Source organism: Cucurbita maxima, unplaced genomic scaffold (assembly GCF_002738345.1).
Source record: "Cucurbita maxima cultivar Rimu unplaced genomic scaffold, Cmax_1.0 Cma_Scf00025, whole genome shotgun sequence".
In the NCBI taxonomy this organism is placed as follows: domain Eukaryota; kingdom Viridiplantae; phylum Streptophyta; class Magnoliopsida; order Cucurbitales; family Cucurbitaceae; genus Cucurbita; species Cucurbita maxima.
Window position 1 is genome coordinate 3,203,774 of NW_019272041.1, and position 12,922 is coordinate 3,216,695.

Sequence of the window (12,922 nt, forward strand, 5' to 3'; positions counted from 1 at the left end):
GACGGGCGGCAACACCGAATATGAGTTTCCATGCATAGTCGACAGCGATAACACACATCCTCAATCGATAGTCATCTTTTAAGGAGAGATAAGCATTAGATCCTCTAATTTATTGACCTAAATTAAAATTTCTCATTAAACTTTAGTAATAATTTTAAGGATAAGAAACTCAATCATTGCAAATGGAAGTATTTTAACTCAATCATAGTAAAAATTAATTATTTTATATTAAAGTTGAAAAACTAAATTGCTAAATCATAGTAAAATTTAATTATTTTATATTAAAGTTCAAAAACTGTTACAAAAATCAAAGTAAAGATTAAATTATTAAAAATTAGATTAGAGTAAATGGGAAAAAGAAATAATTTTTAGACAAAAAAAAAAATAATAAAAAAATAATATATATATATATATATATATATATATATATATATATACACACATATATATGAATAAAAGACAAGACCAGCTTGCTTTGCATCCATCAATAAATGTACATCGACACGTATTACCTATCAATCACCATTAGTGTGTTTTAAATGTATTTAAAATTTGAAAATAACAACTAAAATAAATATAATATTTTATAAACTATAAGATAAGGGAAAACATCAATTATATAAAATTTTAAACAAAAACAATTAACCTTGACTCGTTTCATCATATCTATATGCATTTTCAACGATTTAAATTTATCTTAAGTTAACATTGCTCATTCTAATTCTTATTATATCAATTAGCCTCCAACCGAACTCAAGAGTAACAAAATGAAGCTAATCTTATCAATCTTCTGACTTCAAATATAGAATTTAAACTGGAAATTAACCACTCGAATAAGTGCACATTAAGTTTAACAATTAATACGGATTACTTCTCATAACACAAAAAAGAACGCAAAACTATCAGATTGTCCTATCTACCAAAATCTGGCAATTTAAATCACAAAACAAAACCTAATAGAAGGATCAACGCTTTCCACCGCCACCACCCAGCTTTGGACCCTTGGGTGCAGCTCCCTTGGGAACGTTACCCTTACCTGGCGCCTTCTGTGACTTGGCCATCACTTCTGCCTTCTTGGCCTTCTTTTCGTCCTTGGTTTTCTTAATCCTTTCCTTAATTTCACTGCAATTCAATGAAACTCTAGGTAAGCTGAAATTCAAAATTTATATTCTAGTTCAATCTTTATTCTTAAGAGGACGAACCGCAGAGCAGCTTCTCTAGCAGCATCACGCACTTCGGGCTTTTCGGCTCTCTTCTTTTGGATGACTTCCAATGTTGCACCAACAATGGACCTGGAGTAGGGCTTCTTGGTGGCACGTCTCCTCTTTTTTACAGCCTCTTGAGCAATATCCTGCAAATGTCAAAATAAAATGGATAAAGATCAATTGCCCACGGCAAGCCAGCAAAACAACACTCAAAGAGAAACCTTCATCTATGTGTTTAAAGTGAGATTTCTTTACTTTTAAGACTACTTGCAAATGGAGACTAGAAATCATTTTGGTCATAAATCTTAAATATGTGAACCAATAATCTTAAAAAAAAAAATATATATATACATATATATATATAGAAAACAAGAATAATGATAAAGAAACATTGGCATATGCATGATGCCTCACTTGATATCAGTGTTAAATTACTACTAAACTCATATTGTAAACTCTTAGGTTTGGATTTAGTTATTAATCTTAATTGTAAGGCTTTAAATGTTGAGTAATGTGACTTGTATTTGCAAAACTAATCCTAGAGCTCAGTATATGAGTTAAGGTGAAACTTAAATCCACATTAGACCCCTTCAGTAGACTAGACACCTGCCTAGTTTGTAATCCCCCAATTGTGAGATTGTTTCGAGATTAACTATTTTCAGTGGAATCAAGTTTGCATGAAGAGAATCATTATCCACGTGAGAGTTGGTATTTGGTATTTACAGATAATATTCACTCACTAGTCCTCGTGAAAAAAAAAAAAAAAGAAAAAAAAAAAAAGAAAGTGTCCATAGAAAATCTTAATATTACCTTCTTGTGCTGCTTCCTATACATGGCTGTCCAGGTAAGCTTTGATGGCTTCAGCCGGTTGTGGAAGTACCTCTTGCATTTTGAGTTGGCGAAGAGAAACACCTAACGGATTGACAGCAAAAATGTCAAACAAGCAAGGAGAAAACAGAGAATAATTCAAATAAATCAAACAATACACCTCCGAGCACCATTGTAGAGGTTGGGGTTAATTAGAGAAGAAAGGATTTACAACGTTTTCTATCATTGTTAAAACTAAAAAAATATCAGTTTATCTCAAAATAATCTAAAATACAGTAACCAAAATCACCTGAGAATCGGCCCGGATGAATCTGATGCCTCTCCCTGGGTATATCTTGGCCCCACTGAATCGACAAAGCTCAGTCCTGAAAAATCAGTATCAAACTATTAGGGGACGAATTCACGACTCAAAAGCTACTAGCTCATATACTTCTTTTCCCACATACAGAGCCCATGAACAAGATTGAGCACGTGAATCTCGAAGTTCTCGAACTTCGTTTATGATACAATTATTCCACACCCGTTTGCTCAAACATTAAACTACAATAATAGATCCAAGAAACATAAAAAACTCATCTTCTAAACCTTCCCCTTCAAATTACATATCCTGTTCCTAAATTTCCATCAGAAATACTTCATTCCAACAAGGTTATTAAAACATAACAGATGCCGGTCCCAGTTAACCACGCCAGTAACCCAATGCACAGACATGTTGCAAATAGCAACCGAAATTATGCCTCTTAAGTAATTGTATTTAACACACAAAAAAGAAAAACACGGAACTTCGTTAAAGATTTAAAGTTTCTCAAGTGGAAGACTTAAAAAAAGCCTATTTCTCACTTCAAACACGCTCAAAACCTTAGATCTCTCGAGCATGAACAATGCACGTACAAATGCGAAAACAGAATCACAAAAACACGCCGACATATAGAACGAAAACAGAGGATATGGCATCAGATCTAAGAACACATGAAAATAGAGATGGAAGTAGTTTGACAAACTTGAGAACCATGGCCGCTGCGATACTAAGCTTCCCGCCGCGCTGTTGATGAAAAACCCTAGGAGACAAAATCTCACCGCATGACTCGGTAGCTTATATTGCAATTGTTTGACAATCTTTTGGGCCCAACTATTGACTTTGGGCTTCGTATTGGGCTTGGGCCATAAAGTATTTATCCGATGAAATTGAGAGAAAACGATAAACTAAATAATAATAATAATAATAATAATTGTTAAAGAAAACCATAAAAATATATTTCAAACACATTATTCATTAAAAGTTAAATTAATATTAAATTTAAAAAGTTTCTATCACAGATCTGAAAATGTGTATATATATATATATATTTTTTTTTTTTTTTTTTAAATGAAGTATAAATTTCAGACGGTCAATATTTAGGGGAAAAAAAGAAATTGAGAATCAGATTGAACAAAGAGCGCCACATCAATCCAATACGCGAGTAAAGTTGATAAGCTATTTTATTACAATTTGTTATTTTCTGGATAAGCACATATTTTTTTCAACGATTGGACCTCCGGCACCGGAGATATATCGCCGGTGCGTATTGTTTGCCGTCGGCGAAGGGACAAGGGCCTTAAGCGTAGCGGTGGAACGATCACTCGTCGATGAAACAAGGTTGCGACGGATGTTTCATCATCTGCATCAGATCCGAAATCTTTACTACAGGAATTTCAGAGTAGTCTCTTTGATATTTGTTGATCCATCGCGTTATGATCGCTGAAAATTCCAATTCCAGCAGCTGGTTTGGATGGGATTTGGAAAGCGTTGATAACTAGCTTTTAGCGGCTCGTCGTTTACAGGAAGCGAATGTGGATTGGAGCTTGGCTCCAACAATCGTTAGACGTCCATGGACAAAGCTTCCAAGCATCAGGTTCTCTCTCTCACCCTCCCTCTCTAGGATTGAATTTTAAACCAGCTACCAGAAAGTATACACAAATTCATCTGTTTCATGAATATGTTCTTTTATATGATCTTCTCCTCCGTCGGTAGTTATTCGTTCGTTAGTATTGAAACGAAATTCTGATCGTGGTAGAAGCTTAAATTACATCCATTTTATATCTAATTTGAGCCGGACATTTTCTTTGGATTAGCTGCCTCTTTCTTTTCGTTCTCTGATTTGCGAGCAATTGGCGTGGGAATAATATGGAACTTGGGGATTGGTTTGGTTTGGTTAGTTTGCTATGGTTTTTATTGTTTGGGGCTAAAAAATTACTGTTCTATAACTTCCAAGCTCTTTATATTCCTTGCGATATATTCTCAGGTATCATTGAGGGGAGCGAGTGCAAAAGAAATTACGAGGGATGCTCTAGTTCAGAAGGTTATCCAGGAGAGAGAGCTACGTCAATATGCAAGAAAAGCTGCAGCTGCGGCTCTCTTTATTCAGGTCTATTACATTTACTTCTAGCGGTCTTCAAGTGCCATTCTTAGTTTATCTTGCACGTTCTAGCAACTGATAGTTAAGTTGTAGAGACAATGGAGAATGGTTTGTGGGTTTGATCATTGTTCCTATATTTCTATGTAATTGAATTAAGTTGGATGTTTACTCTTTATATCTATGCAGCTTTTCCTGGTAACAAAGGTAAGTTCTCAAAGTTTGAAATTACTATCTCGTTTCTTAATTGACGCAGAGAGTATGGAAGCGCTACAGAGTGACTAAGATAGCTGCTTTGCAGCTTCAAAAAAGTTGGGAGGAGTTGGTGAATAATCGTTCTGGTGCTCTGGCTGGCACGTTCATTTCCTATAATATTTTGAGACCGTTTCTCTTCTTTATCTCATCTTTTCTAAAACGACCCCAAAATATCCAGACCAGAGATATAGACTGTATGAAGAATTGCTTTACAATCTTGTTTGAAAGCATCAATTCTACCGGTATCCACTTCTTCACCGATACTCTTTATTTATTTTTTTCATCTTTTTGCATGTCATTTTAGACTGAGTTTTAAGATCCAATTGATAAATCTTATTATCATGTCAAAAAACAGCAGAATAGGCTGAGTTGTTTCTTAATTTGGTAAGTTGAGTTACAAACTGATATTGCATGGTGGGTTTTGGGATGCCTATATTCTAGATATATTTTAACTTTAAAGTGGCATGTAATTTGTGTGCTATACTTAACTTGATTTGATAGTCTCCAGAACATGGAATTAAAGAAACTGGAAAAATATCATATTGACTCCTTTGGGCACATTTGTTGAAAACATACATATGTGGTTTTGGAGGAAGACTTTGTGAGTAATCACGATTTAAAATGGAAGCCTCTCAATCCTCAAATACTGGTAGGTTAGAGGCTCAAATTTCTATACATCGCATTTTTTGTACTAAAAAAAATCTACCAGAAATCCTCACAGTATTAATTTGAGTTTAGTAAGCTTGCAAAAATTGATTAGTGTTTGGGGAGGGGAAATTGGAAAAATGTGAGAGAAAGAGAATTAGTCCGTACGATACTATTTTGGATGAAATCTCCATTGCCTTGCTCATATCTACCGTCATTTAGCTCTTTCGTTTATTGTTATATATATATATTTAGTCTATACATCTATTTTGGACTTGACATGCTATAATCAATTTTCATGTCAAGAATCAAAGAACAACTTTTGCTCCTTGGCCACTGGTACATCTGAAGAAAGAAGAATATGGACTTACCAATCAAGGAAACTTATTTCTGTATGCTTATTTATTCTTGTTCATTTCGACAAGTTGCAAGCAAAGGAGCAAGAAATTATTGTTACAACCTCATTAGCCATGCGCTTGGTAGTTGTCTTCACTGATTATAATGGGTGGAAGAATGTAAATGAGAATAATCGTTTTGATACAGAAGCAGCATTGAAGGATTTAGTTCATTATCTAGGAACTTCTGAAAGTGGTCTTTACCTATCCGTCAGAAAATACATGTGTAAATTGAGTGTTATACAATCTTCATGGACCACCAGTACCATCCAGACAAATGATTTATTTGTTATTACTGTGAGTGCAATAACTTTAGCTTTACGACCATTTCATCTAATGAATTTTGATGCAATTGGCACTACTTCGTGGGAAGGGCATCATGTGGCTGAACAGTTCTGTTTGTTTCTACTTACAATTCCCGAACTTGTTCAAAATCTGCCTCAAGTTCTTGTGCCAGCTGTAAAGCATCGATCTATCTTGCTACCATGCTTCTGGACTCTATTGGTAAGGGCCATTCAGGTTGAACAGATTTTTTATGGTTTTCATTTTAGTTTGTCACCACGGAAACTAAATAGCTCACTTTCTGCCTGCTTATAAAACCCAATGATACTTGTATATTATGTATCTGTTGGTTATTTAATTACTTTGTTTGCTCAAGTTTAGGAATTATGAAAAAAAATGCGTTACTTCTTTCTGAATTTTTGGCAAATATAGATGCATTCATTTTCTTGATTTTGCAGCTTGGATAACGAGTACCTATCTAAATAATTTTAATAGAATTTCATTGTGTAAAAAAATTTCATTTTGGTTATAGTGAGTTGATAAATTAACAATTGTTACCTTTTAGTATCAAAGAGATTACATTTACAATAACATCTTGATTTGGCACTGATTGAATTGTGGCAGTTGATGGCAGGCCAAGAAAGAGACAATTTTATTGGGAATGTCTGACCTGGATCGGTTATCAGTTGATTGTGGCTCTAAGGTTGTTCCGGCAGTTGGATGGGCTCTTGCAAACATTATATGTCTGGCAGCAGGGACTGAAACTAAGGCCAGGGATTCTGGTTGGTTCAAGCAGAGTTTAGATTATGTGTTATATGTTCGTGTGGGTATCACTTTGGCAGAAAGACTTTTGGCTTTGATTGGGGATTTTGGGTGTGGTAGAAAGGAGAATCAAGATATCCAAAGTGAAAATTTAACTTCTTATGAACCCTCTGATGCAGCTGTTCTCAAGAATGAAATGGCATCCATGCCCTTAAGCACATTGCCCATTGATATGTTTAGGCCTATTTGTGAACAGAGGCATCTCACCGATCTTTTGACAATAGTAAATACAGATCTTCACTCCGAAAAAAGTACTGCACAGTCAAATAATATAGACTGTATGAAAAGCTTGAAACTGATCGATATATCATACTTTTACATGTACATGCTCAGATTATTTTCACTTTTGAATCCACCAGTTGGATCCTTACCTGTTCTTAACATGTTATCTTTTACTCCTGGGTTTCTTGTTGATTTGTGGGGAGTTTTAGAAAGTTCCCTTTTCCCCAGTGATGCCGATGAAGCTGAAGGTCCCTTTCCTGGCTCAAGTAAAATATCAAGTAAAAAGAAAGATGAAGTTTTTGGCAAAAAGCCAAAGCAAGTCAACAGGGATGGAAATAGTAAGAGGGTAACTGTCTTTCATAAGTTCACGAGCAAGTCACAACTGGGCAGTGATCATATGGACTCAGTTAAGGTTCAATCTAGTTCAAGACAAGGGGATGATGACTTGCGTGATTTATGGGACATAAAATCTCTGAGATGTGGTCCACAAGGTATTTCAAAAGATTTGTCATGTCTGCTCTATCTTTTCAGTGCCACTTATGCTCATCTGCTGTTAGTTCTAGACGACATAGAGTTCTATGAAAAACAGGCAAGATATTTCATCTCTCCCTCCATTGTATGATTTTTTCAAATGTGATGCCTTATTTGTAAACTTCATTATGTGGACTAGGTTCCGTTCAGGCTGGAGCAGCAAAGGAAACTTGCATCAATGCTTAATACACTTGTGTATAATGGCTTGTCCCATGGTACTGGTCAGCAGAACACATCCCTTATGGAATCTGCAATCAGGTGCTTGCATCTGATGTATGAGAGAGATTGCAGACACCAGTTTTGTCCTCCTATGCTATGGCTTGCACCTGCTAGAACAAGTAGACCACCTGTTGCAGTTGCTGCAAGAACTCACGAAGCTTTATTAGCTAACTTACGGGCAGATGATAGTTTAACAGTTCCAACTGTAGGTTCGATTATAGCTACCACACCGCATGTGTTCCCATTTGAGGAAAGGTGAGAATCAGACTGCTAACTAAACTGGCTATTTCCTTTTTAATATGCAGCTTTGCTACTCTCATTGATCTGGATTTGCCGCCACCTCAGCTTAATTAATATTTCCTGTTTGCTTCTTATAAGAAAAATCCAATCTTGTTTGATGTGGTTACTTTACTATCGTGAATCTTCAAAACCCTCAAATATGTATCAAGCAACATCATCTTGGTGATCCCCCGTAGAAGGAGATGATGTTTACAAGTTATCAATAGGAAATGTTATGTTCCCTTCAGTTGCTACCCAACGTGTAAAAGTATAAAGCTTGATATTGTGCATTTGGAGTACTGTTCATGGTTGTTGAGAGCATTGAGTGCTTACTTTTTCATCCAGTTTCTTTATATGAGCATGGGCAGAGAGGATTGGACATATAAGCATCAGAAATAGATGCATGTAGGGCGATAGAACTGACTGGTCATTGTAATTGGTTTGGTCTCCATATGATCGCATTGGAATGTTGCGTTCTTCATATCTGATACCAAGTTATTTTTTCCCCTGGTGGTTGGCATGAAGTTTTTTCTCTACTGGATTGCATAAACCATTTTCCATGAGAGCATTCTTCACTACCTATCGTTTTACCATTCTCAGCTTTTATTATATCTTTCATAAAAAATTAAATTCTATTCCAAGAAATCTGAAACCAACTTCAAGCTAAGTAAAAGCTAAAAGTTATCTTGTTGATTGTATAAATTCCACTCATCATTTACATTTTACATTTTACATTTTCTAGTTTAATGTTATATTTTTTTCTCGTCAATGTTCCTTTTAAAGAAAATTTTATTTTAGAAACTCTGTCCTTCCCTCTCTCCAAAGCCAGTGGTACAAAATTTTCTTCAGGACTTTGATTAAACCATGATGTTCTTCTGTGTTTGGTGCGCATTGGAACATATAAGCACTTATACATCCATAAAGAAATCTCAAAATTTGTCTTTCCATATCAAAGGCTTTTCATTTTCCGTTTTTTTTTTTTTTTTTTCCTGGCAGAGTTGAAATGTTCAGAGAGTTTGTCAAGATGGACAAAGTCTCCCGAAAAATGGCAGGTGAAGTTGGTGGACCTGGGTCACGATCATTTGAAATTGTAGTTCGTCGCAGCCATGTTATTGAAGATGGATTCAGACAGTTAAATTCCCTTGGGTCAAGGCTAAAATCAGCTATTCATGTTTCATTCGTTAGTGAATGTGGCCTTCCCGAGGCTGGCCAAGACTGTGGTGGATTATCCAAAGAGTTTTTAACTGATATAGCCAAAGCAGCATTTTCTCCTGAGTAAGTTACACAAACTACATAGAATCATTGTGGTCTTTCTTTTAAGGCCTCCAATAATCTCTGTCTTGTTTATTTTTCCTTTTAGATATGGGCTGTTCTGTCAAACGTCTACTGAAGATAGGCTTCTTATCCCTAATGCATCAGCAAGATATCTCGACAATGGCATCCAGATGATCGAGTTTCTTGGTAGAGTTGTTGGGAAGGCTCTCTATGAAGGAATATTGCTTGATTACTCATTTTCGCATGTTTTTGTTCACAAGTTGTTAGGCCGGTATAGCTTCCTTGACGAGTTATCGACACTTGATCCAGAACTATACCGGAATCTCATGTATGTCAAGGTAAATTCTTCATACTCACAAGGTCAAGCCAAAACTACAATATTACGATATGATGTTTCCTAATGACTACCTACTAGTATTACTGGCTTTCTTTATCCTCCTGTCTCTTTTATTATAAGTTTTTTTCCTGAAGTGAAATGATTGAATATCTTCCACGTGGTCAGAATGGAAAGATTCGTGAAAGGCATATGCTTTCCCTAAGAAATTACGCTAGTTTGAGTCAATAAACAAAGCATTGAGTAGACTGGTTTGGTAGATGCTGAGGTGGATCTGGAGGATTAGGAGTTAAAAATGCGGTGTGATGATTCATTGTGGGCTGGAAGTGACTGACTGTGAGATAAGCATTAAATTTTATGGTGATGTCAGGACAGCTTCAGAGACATTCTTCAGAATTTTCTTATTACATTATCTAGTTCCTCGGTTGGATTACGGCTATTCGATGAACATGCAGTTGTTCATGATAATTGATTGAGACCCAGGTCATCAAGTCCATGTGAACCTCACCAAGATGACAGGCAGACGGTTCTATATGATGGGAAGCTACTTAAAAGCACATCTCATTTTTAATAATATATATGTTATTATGCATGGTTTTTCTTTATAGTAATTATAGTAATTGTACATTCTTTAGTTTAAGATTTTCTCGTGTACTTATATATATCTTACTCTAATCTAAAATATGTTTGAGTCTTTTTCCAATACTTATTACATGGTATAAGAGTCCCTTAAGTTTTAAATTTTCGTTTGAAAGTTAAGGTTTTCTCTCTTCCAAGTGAGGTTAGAGTTTGAAGATTGGGTTATTAGTTTAAAGTTGGTTAATCTCTTCAGAAGAATATGAGGTGAGAAGAGCACGTACATGACTAAATTGGACAATGCCAATTTTTTATATGCAATAACTGAGATAATGTCCGTTCTTGATTGGTTTTTTTAAGCCTTGGGTAAGATATTTTTTAATTTCTTTGATTCTTTAGGCCCTTTTTTGTTTAAGGTAATTGATGAACTACGCAAAGTTGCATATTTATTTTTGTAATAATAGTTTTATGACCTTTAATTGTTATGGCTCTTCTTATGGCAGTCTTATGAGGGCGATGTCAAAGAACTCTCGCTGGATTTCACTGTTACTGAAGAATCATTTGGCAAGCGACATGTTATTGAGCTTATACATGGTGGCAAGGATGTTTCTGTTACAAATGAGAATAAGATGCAGTATGTTCACGCCATTGCTGATTATAAACTTAATCGACAGGTCATTGGTTGTTCATCATGTAATTTTTTCCTTTCTTGGCGATATTTCATGTCTGGTGGTAATGTTGCTTATGAGAGAAGTGGACCTGACCTATGTTTGTGATTTCTTTAGGAAATAAAGTATTCTTGCAACTCAAATAAAGTTCAGCCGTGATTCTTATTTTATGCTCTGCAAAGATAATTGTTTTGGTTCAAATTTATGTTCATTCCCTGTTAAATTGCAGATACTGCCTTTTTCAAACGCATTCTATAGGGGTTTGACTGATCTTGTATCACCGTCGTGGTTGAAGTTATTTAGTGCAAGTGAATTCAATCAGGTATATATCATTGCTCTTGTTAATCGATGTGCATTATTTATGCTCTTCACTATAGACTTGGCATCCTGGATTGTTAGCTAACCTAAGCAAGGCATGTGATTCCTTAACTTTTAAAAGCTCATACTAATGTGGAAATTTTATATGTGAGGACCTCCAAGGGGTCTTCTATATTTCAGGCTAATAAGGAATGGTATGAATGACCTTTTATTGATGATGGGATCTTTGGGCTGTTAAAAGTTTTGGGAGTCCTTAGTCTCCAGTCTGCATGGCTTCATGGAAAATTTCCGTAAAAAAACAAGCAAAAAAAACTCCGGAAACCATGAAGTATGACTTGGTTGTGATATTTGATTGGTTCCTAAGAAAATTACAGCCTTCTCCATAAGTGAGTGGAACAAATTGAAGTTATTGCAATAGATTTTACAGGAAGGCTGTAAATATCCTCCCCATGACTATATCCTTTTACCAGTTGGTAACCGAGAAATCCCTGATGCTTTCGTCATTGCAAATGAAGCAGCACATGAGTGGCGAAACAAATAGAAGCTAGGTTGAGTGCTTAGGCCGTGAAAGTGCCCACGACTTGGTACTTGGTCAATTGACAATTCTTAAAAGCAGTATGGGAGAAAGAAAAGGCTCTAGTAGAAGATGGATCACGGCCTGCATAACCTCTATTTCCTGGTCTATCTTTGGATTTTTTTTTGAAATACTAACATCGATTAGTTGGTAATCCTTAAATCTTTGTTTCATCACCAAAGAAAGACATAGTATATTGATTAGATAAATGATCAATAGTGGTACAATAAGATATGTGCTGAATAAGCAACCAAATTGATTATTACGCAAGATGGCAAAAAGTATAATAATTGAATAAGGCGGGTGAAAGAGGTTCAAATAAGTTTCCATTGTTTTGTATACTCGCACTAACCAGTTCTTTACAACTTGCTGGTTCTTAGAATACCTCAGAGGATTTCATTTGGGTGGAACTGGTAGTAGAACTATATAATTTTTAAATGGTTTAAATTTGTGAACATCCGCATTCTTATCTTTACTATGGTTAAATGCAATTTTTTTTTCTCATTTTTGTCTTGTTAAATTTTTTTTCCCTAATATAAATTCCATTCTGTAGTTGCTTTCTGGTGGAAACCACGACATTGACGTTGATGATTTGAGGAATAATACACGATATACAGGTGGTTACACAGAGGGCAGCCGAACTATTAGTATTTTCTGGGAGGTATAAACTTTGTAGTGATTAACACCCGCATTGTTTTGGTATCAGTCTAATATCCAGCTTTTCATATTATTTCCAACTGATTTGATTCCTTTTGGGAAAAAAATTCTTAAAACTAGGCAAGTTGCGATAAAGTTCCTTGTGCTTATGTAACTCTGTTCTGGTTGGTGGGCGTGACTTATTTTAGAACTAAAGAAATACTTACATGGCCATATTTCATACAAATAATATTCCTTCTCTCTCTCTGTCTCCCCCCCTTCCTCCTTTCAAACTAATGTTATTGGGCAATCTGTATGAATCATGCTTGGGCCTTGTGATGTATACACTGATGGAACTCCCCAGCTTTTCACCCCCCCCCCCCCCCCCCCCCCCCCCCCCCCCCCCCCCCCCCCCCCCCCCCCCCCCCCCCCCCCCCCCCCCCCCCCCCCCCCCCCCCCCCCCCC

General features: G+C 36.0%; 2 protein-coding genes across 5 annotated transcripts in view; one reads left to right on the forward strand and one right to left on the reverse strand.

Annotated features, from left to right (window-relative positions):
• Window positions 1-768: 768 nt before the first annotated feature.
• LOC111498802 (60S ribosomal protein L24) lies at window positions 769-3,116 on the reverse strand. Its single transcript, XM_023150176.1, has 5 exons — window positions 3,035-3,116; window positions 2,323-2,398; window positions 2,016-2,117; window positions 1,203-1,351; window positions 769-1,122 (listed from the first exon to the last, which is right to left on the reverse strand). The coding sequence occupies exons 1-5, from the start codon at window positions 3,043-3,045 to the stop codon at window positions 966-968; spliced, it is 495 nt and encodes a 164-aa protein (XP_023005944.1). The 5' UTR covers window positions 3,046-3,116; the 3' UTR covers window positions 769-965.
• Window positions 3,117-3,469: 353 nt separating this feature from the next.
• Window positions 3,470-12,922, forward strand: part of LOC111498797 (E3 ubiquitin-protein ligase UPL7) — an 11,246-nt gene continuing 1,793 nt past the window's right edge. For 2 of the 4 annotated variants that reach the window (XM_023150171.1, XM_023150172.1), the window contains exons 1-11: window positions 3,472-3,925; window positions 4,316-4,438; window positions 4,683-4,923; window positions 5,633-6,225; window positions 6,638-7,636; window positions 7,718-8,052; window positions 9,073-9,351; window positions 9,437-9,689; window positions 10,765-10,935; window positions 11,159-11,251; window positions 12,375-12,482. In XM_023150171.1, coding sequence (XP_023005939.1) covers window positions 3,902-3,925; window positions 4,316-4,438; window positions 4,683-4,923; window positions 5,633-6,225; window positions 6,638-7,636; window positions 7,718-8,052; window positions 9,073-9,351; window positions 9,437-9,689; window positions 10,765-10,935; window positions 11,159-11,251; window positions 12,375-12,482 — 3,219 coding nt within the window. In that variant the 5' untranslated portion in view covers window positions 3,472-3,901. Of the gene's footprint in view, window positions 3,926-4,315; window positions 4,439-4,682; window positions 4,924-5,632; window positions 6,226-6,637; window positions 7,637-7,717; window positions 8,053-9,072; window positions 9,352-9,436; window positions 9,690-10,764; window positions 10,955-11,158; window positions 11,252-12,374; window positions 12,483-12,922 lie in introns of those variants that run through there. The other 2 variants (XR_002720867.1, XR_002720868.1) reach the window with 2 other exon arrangements.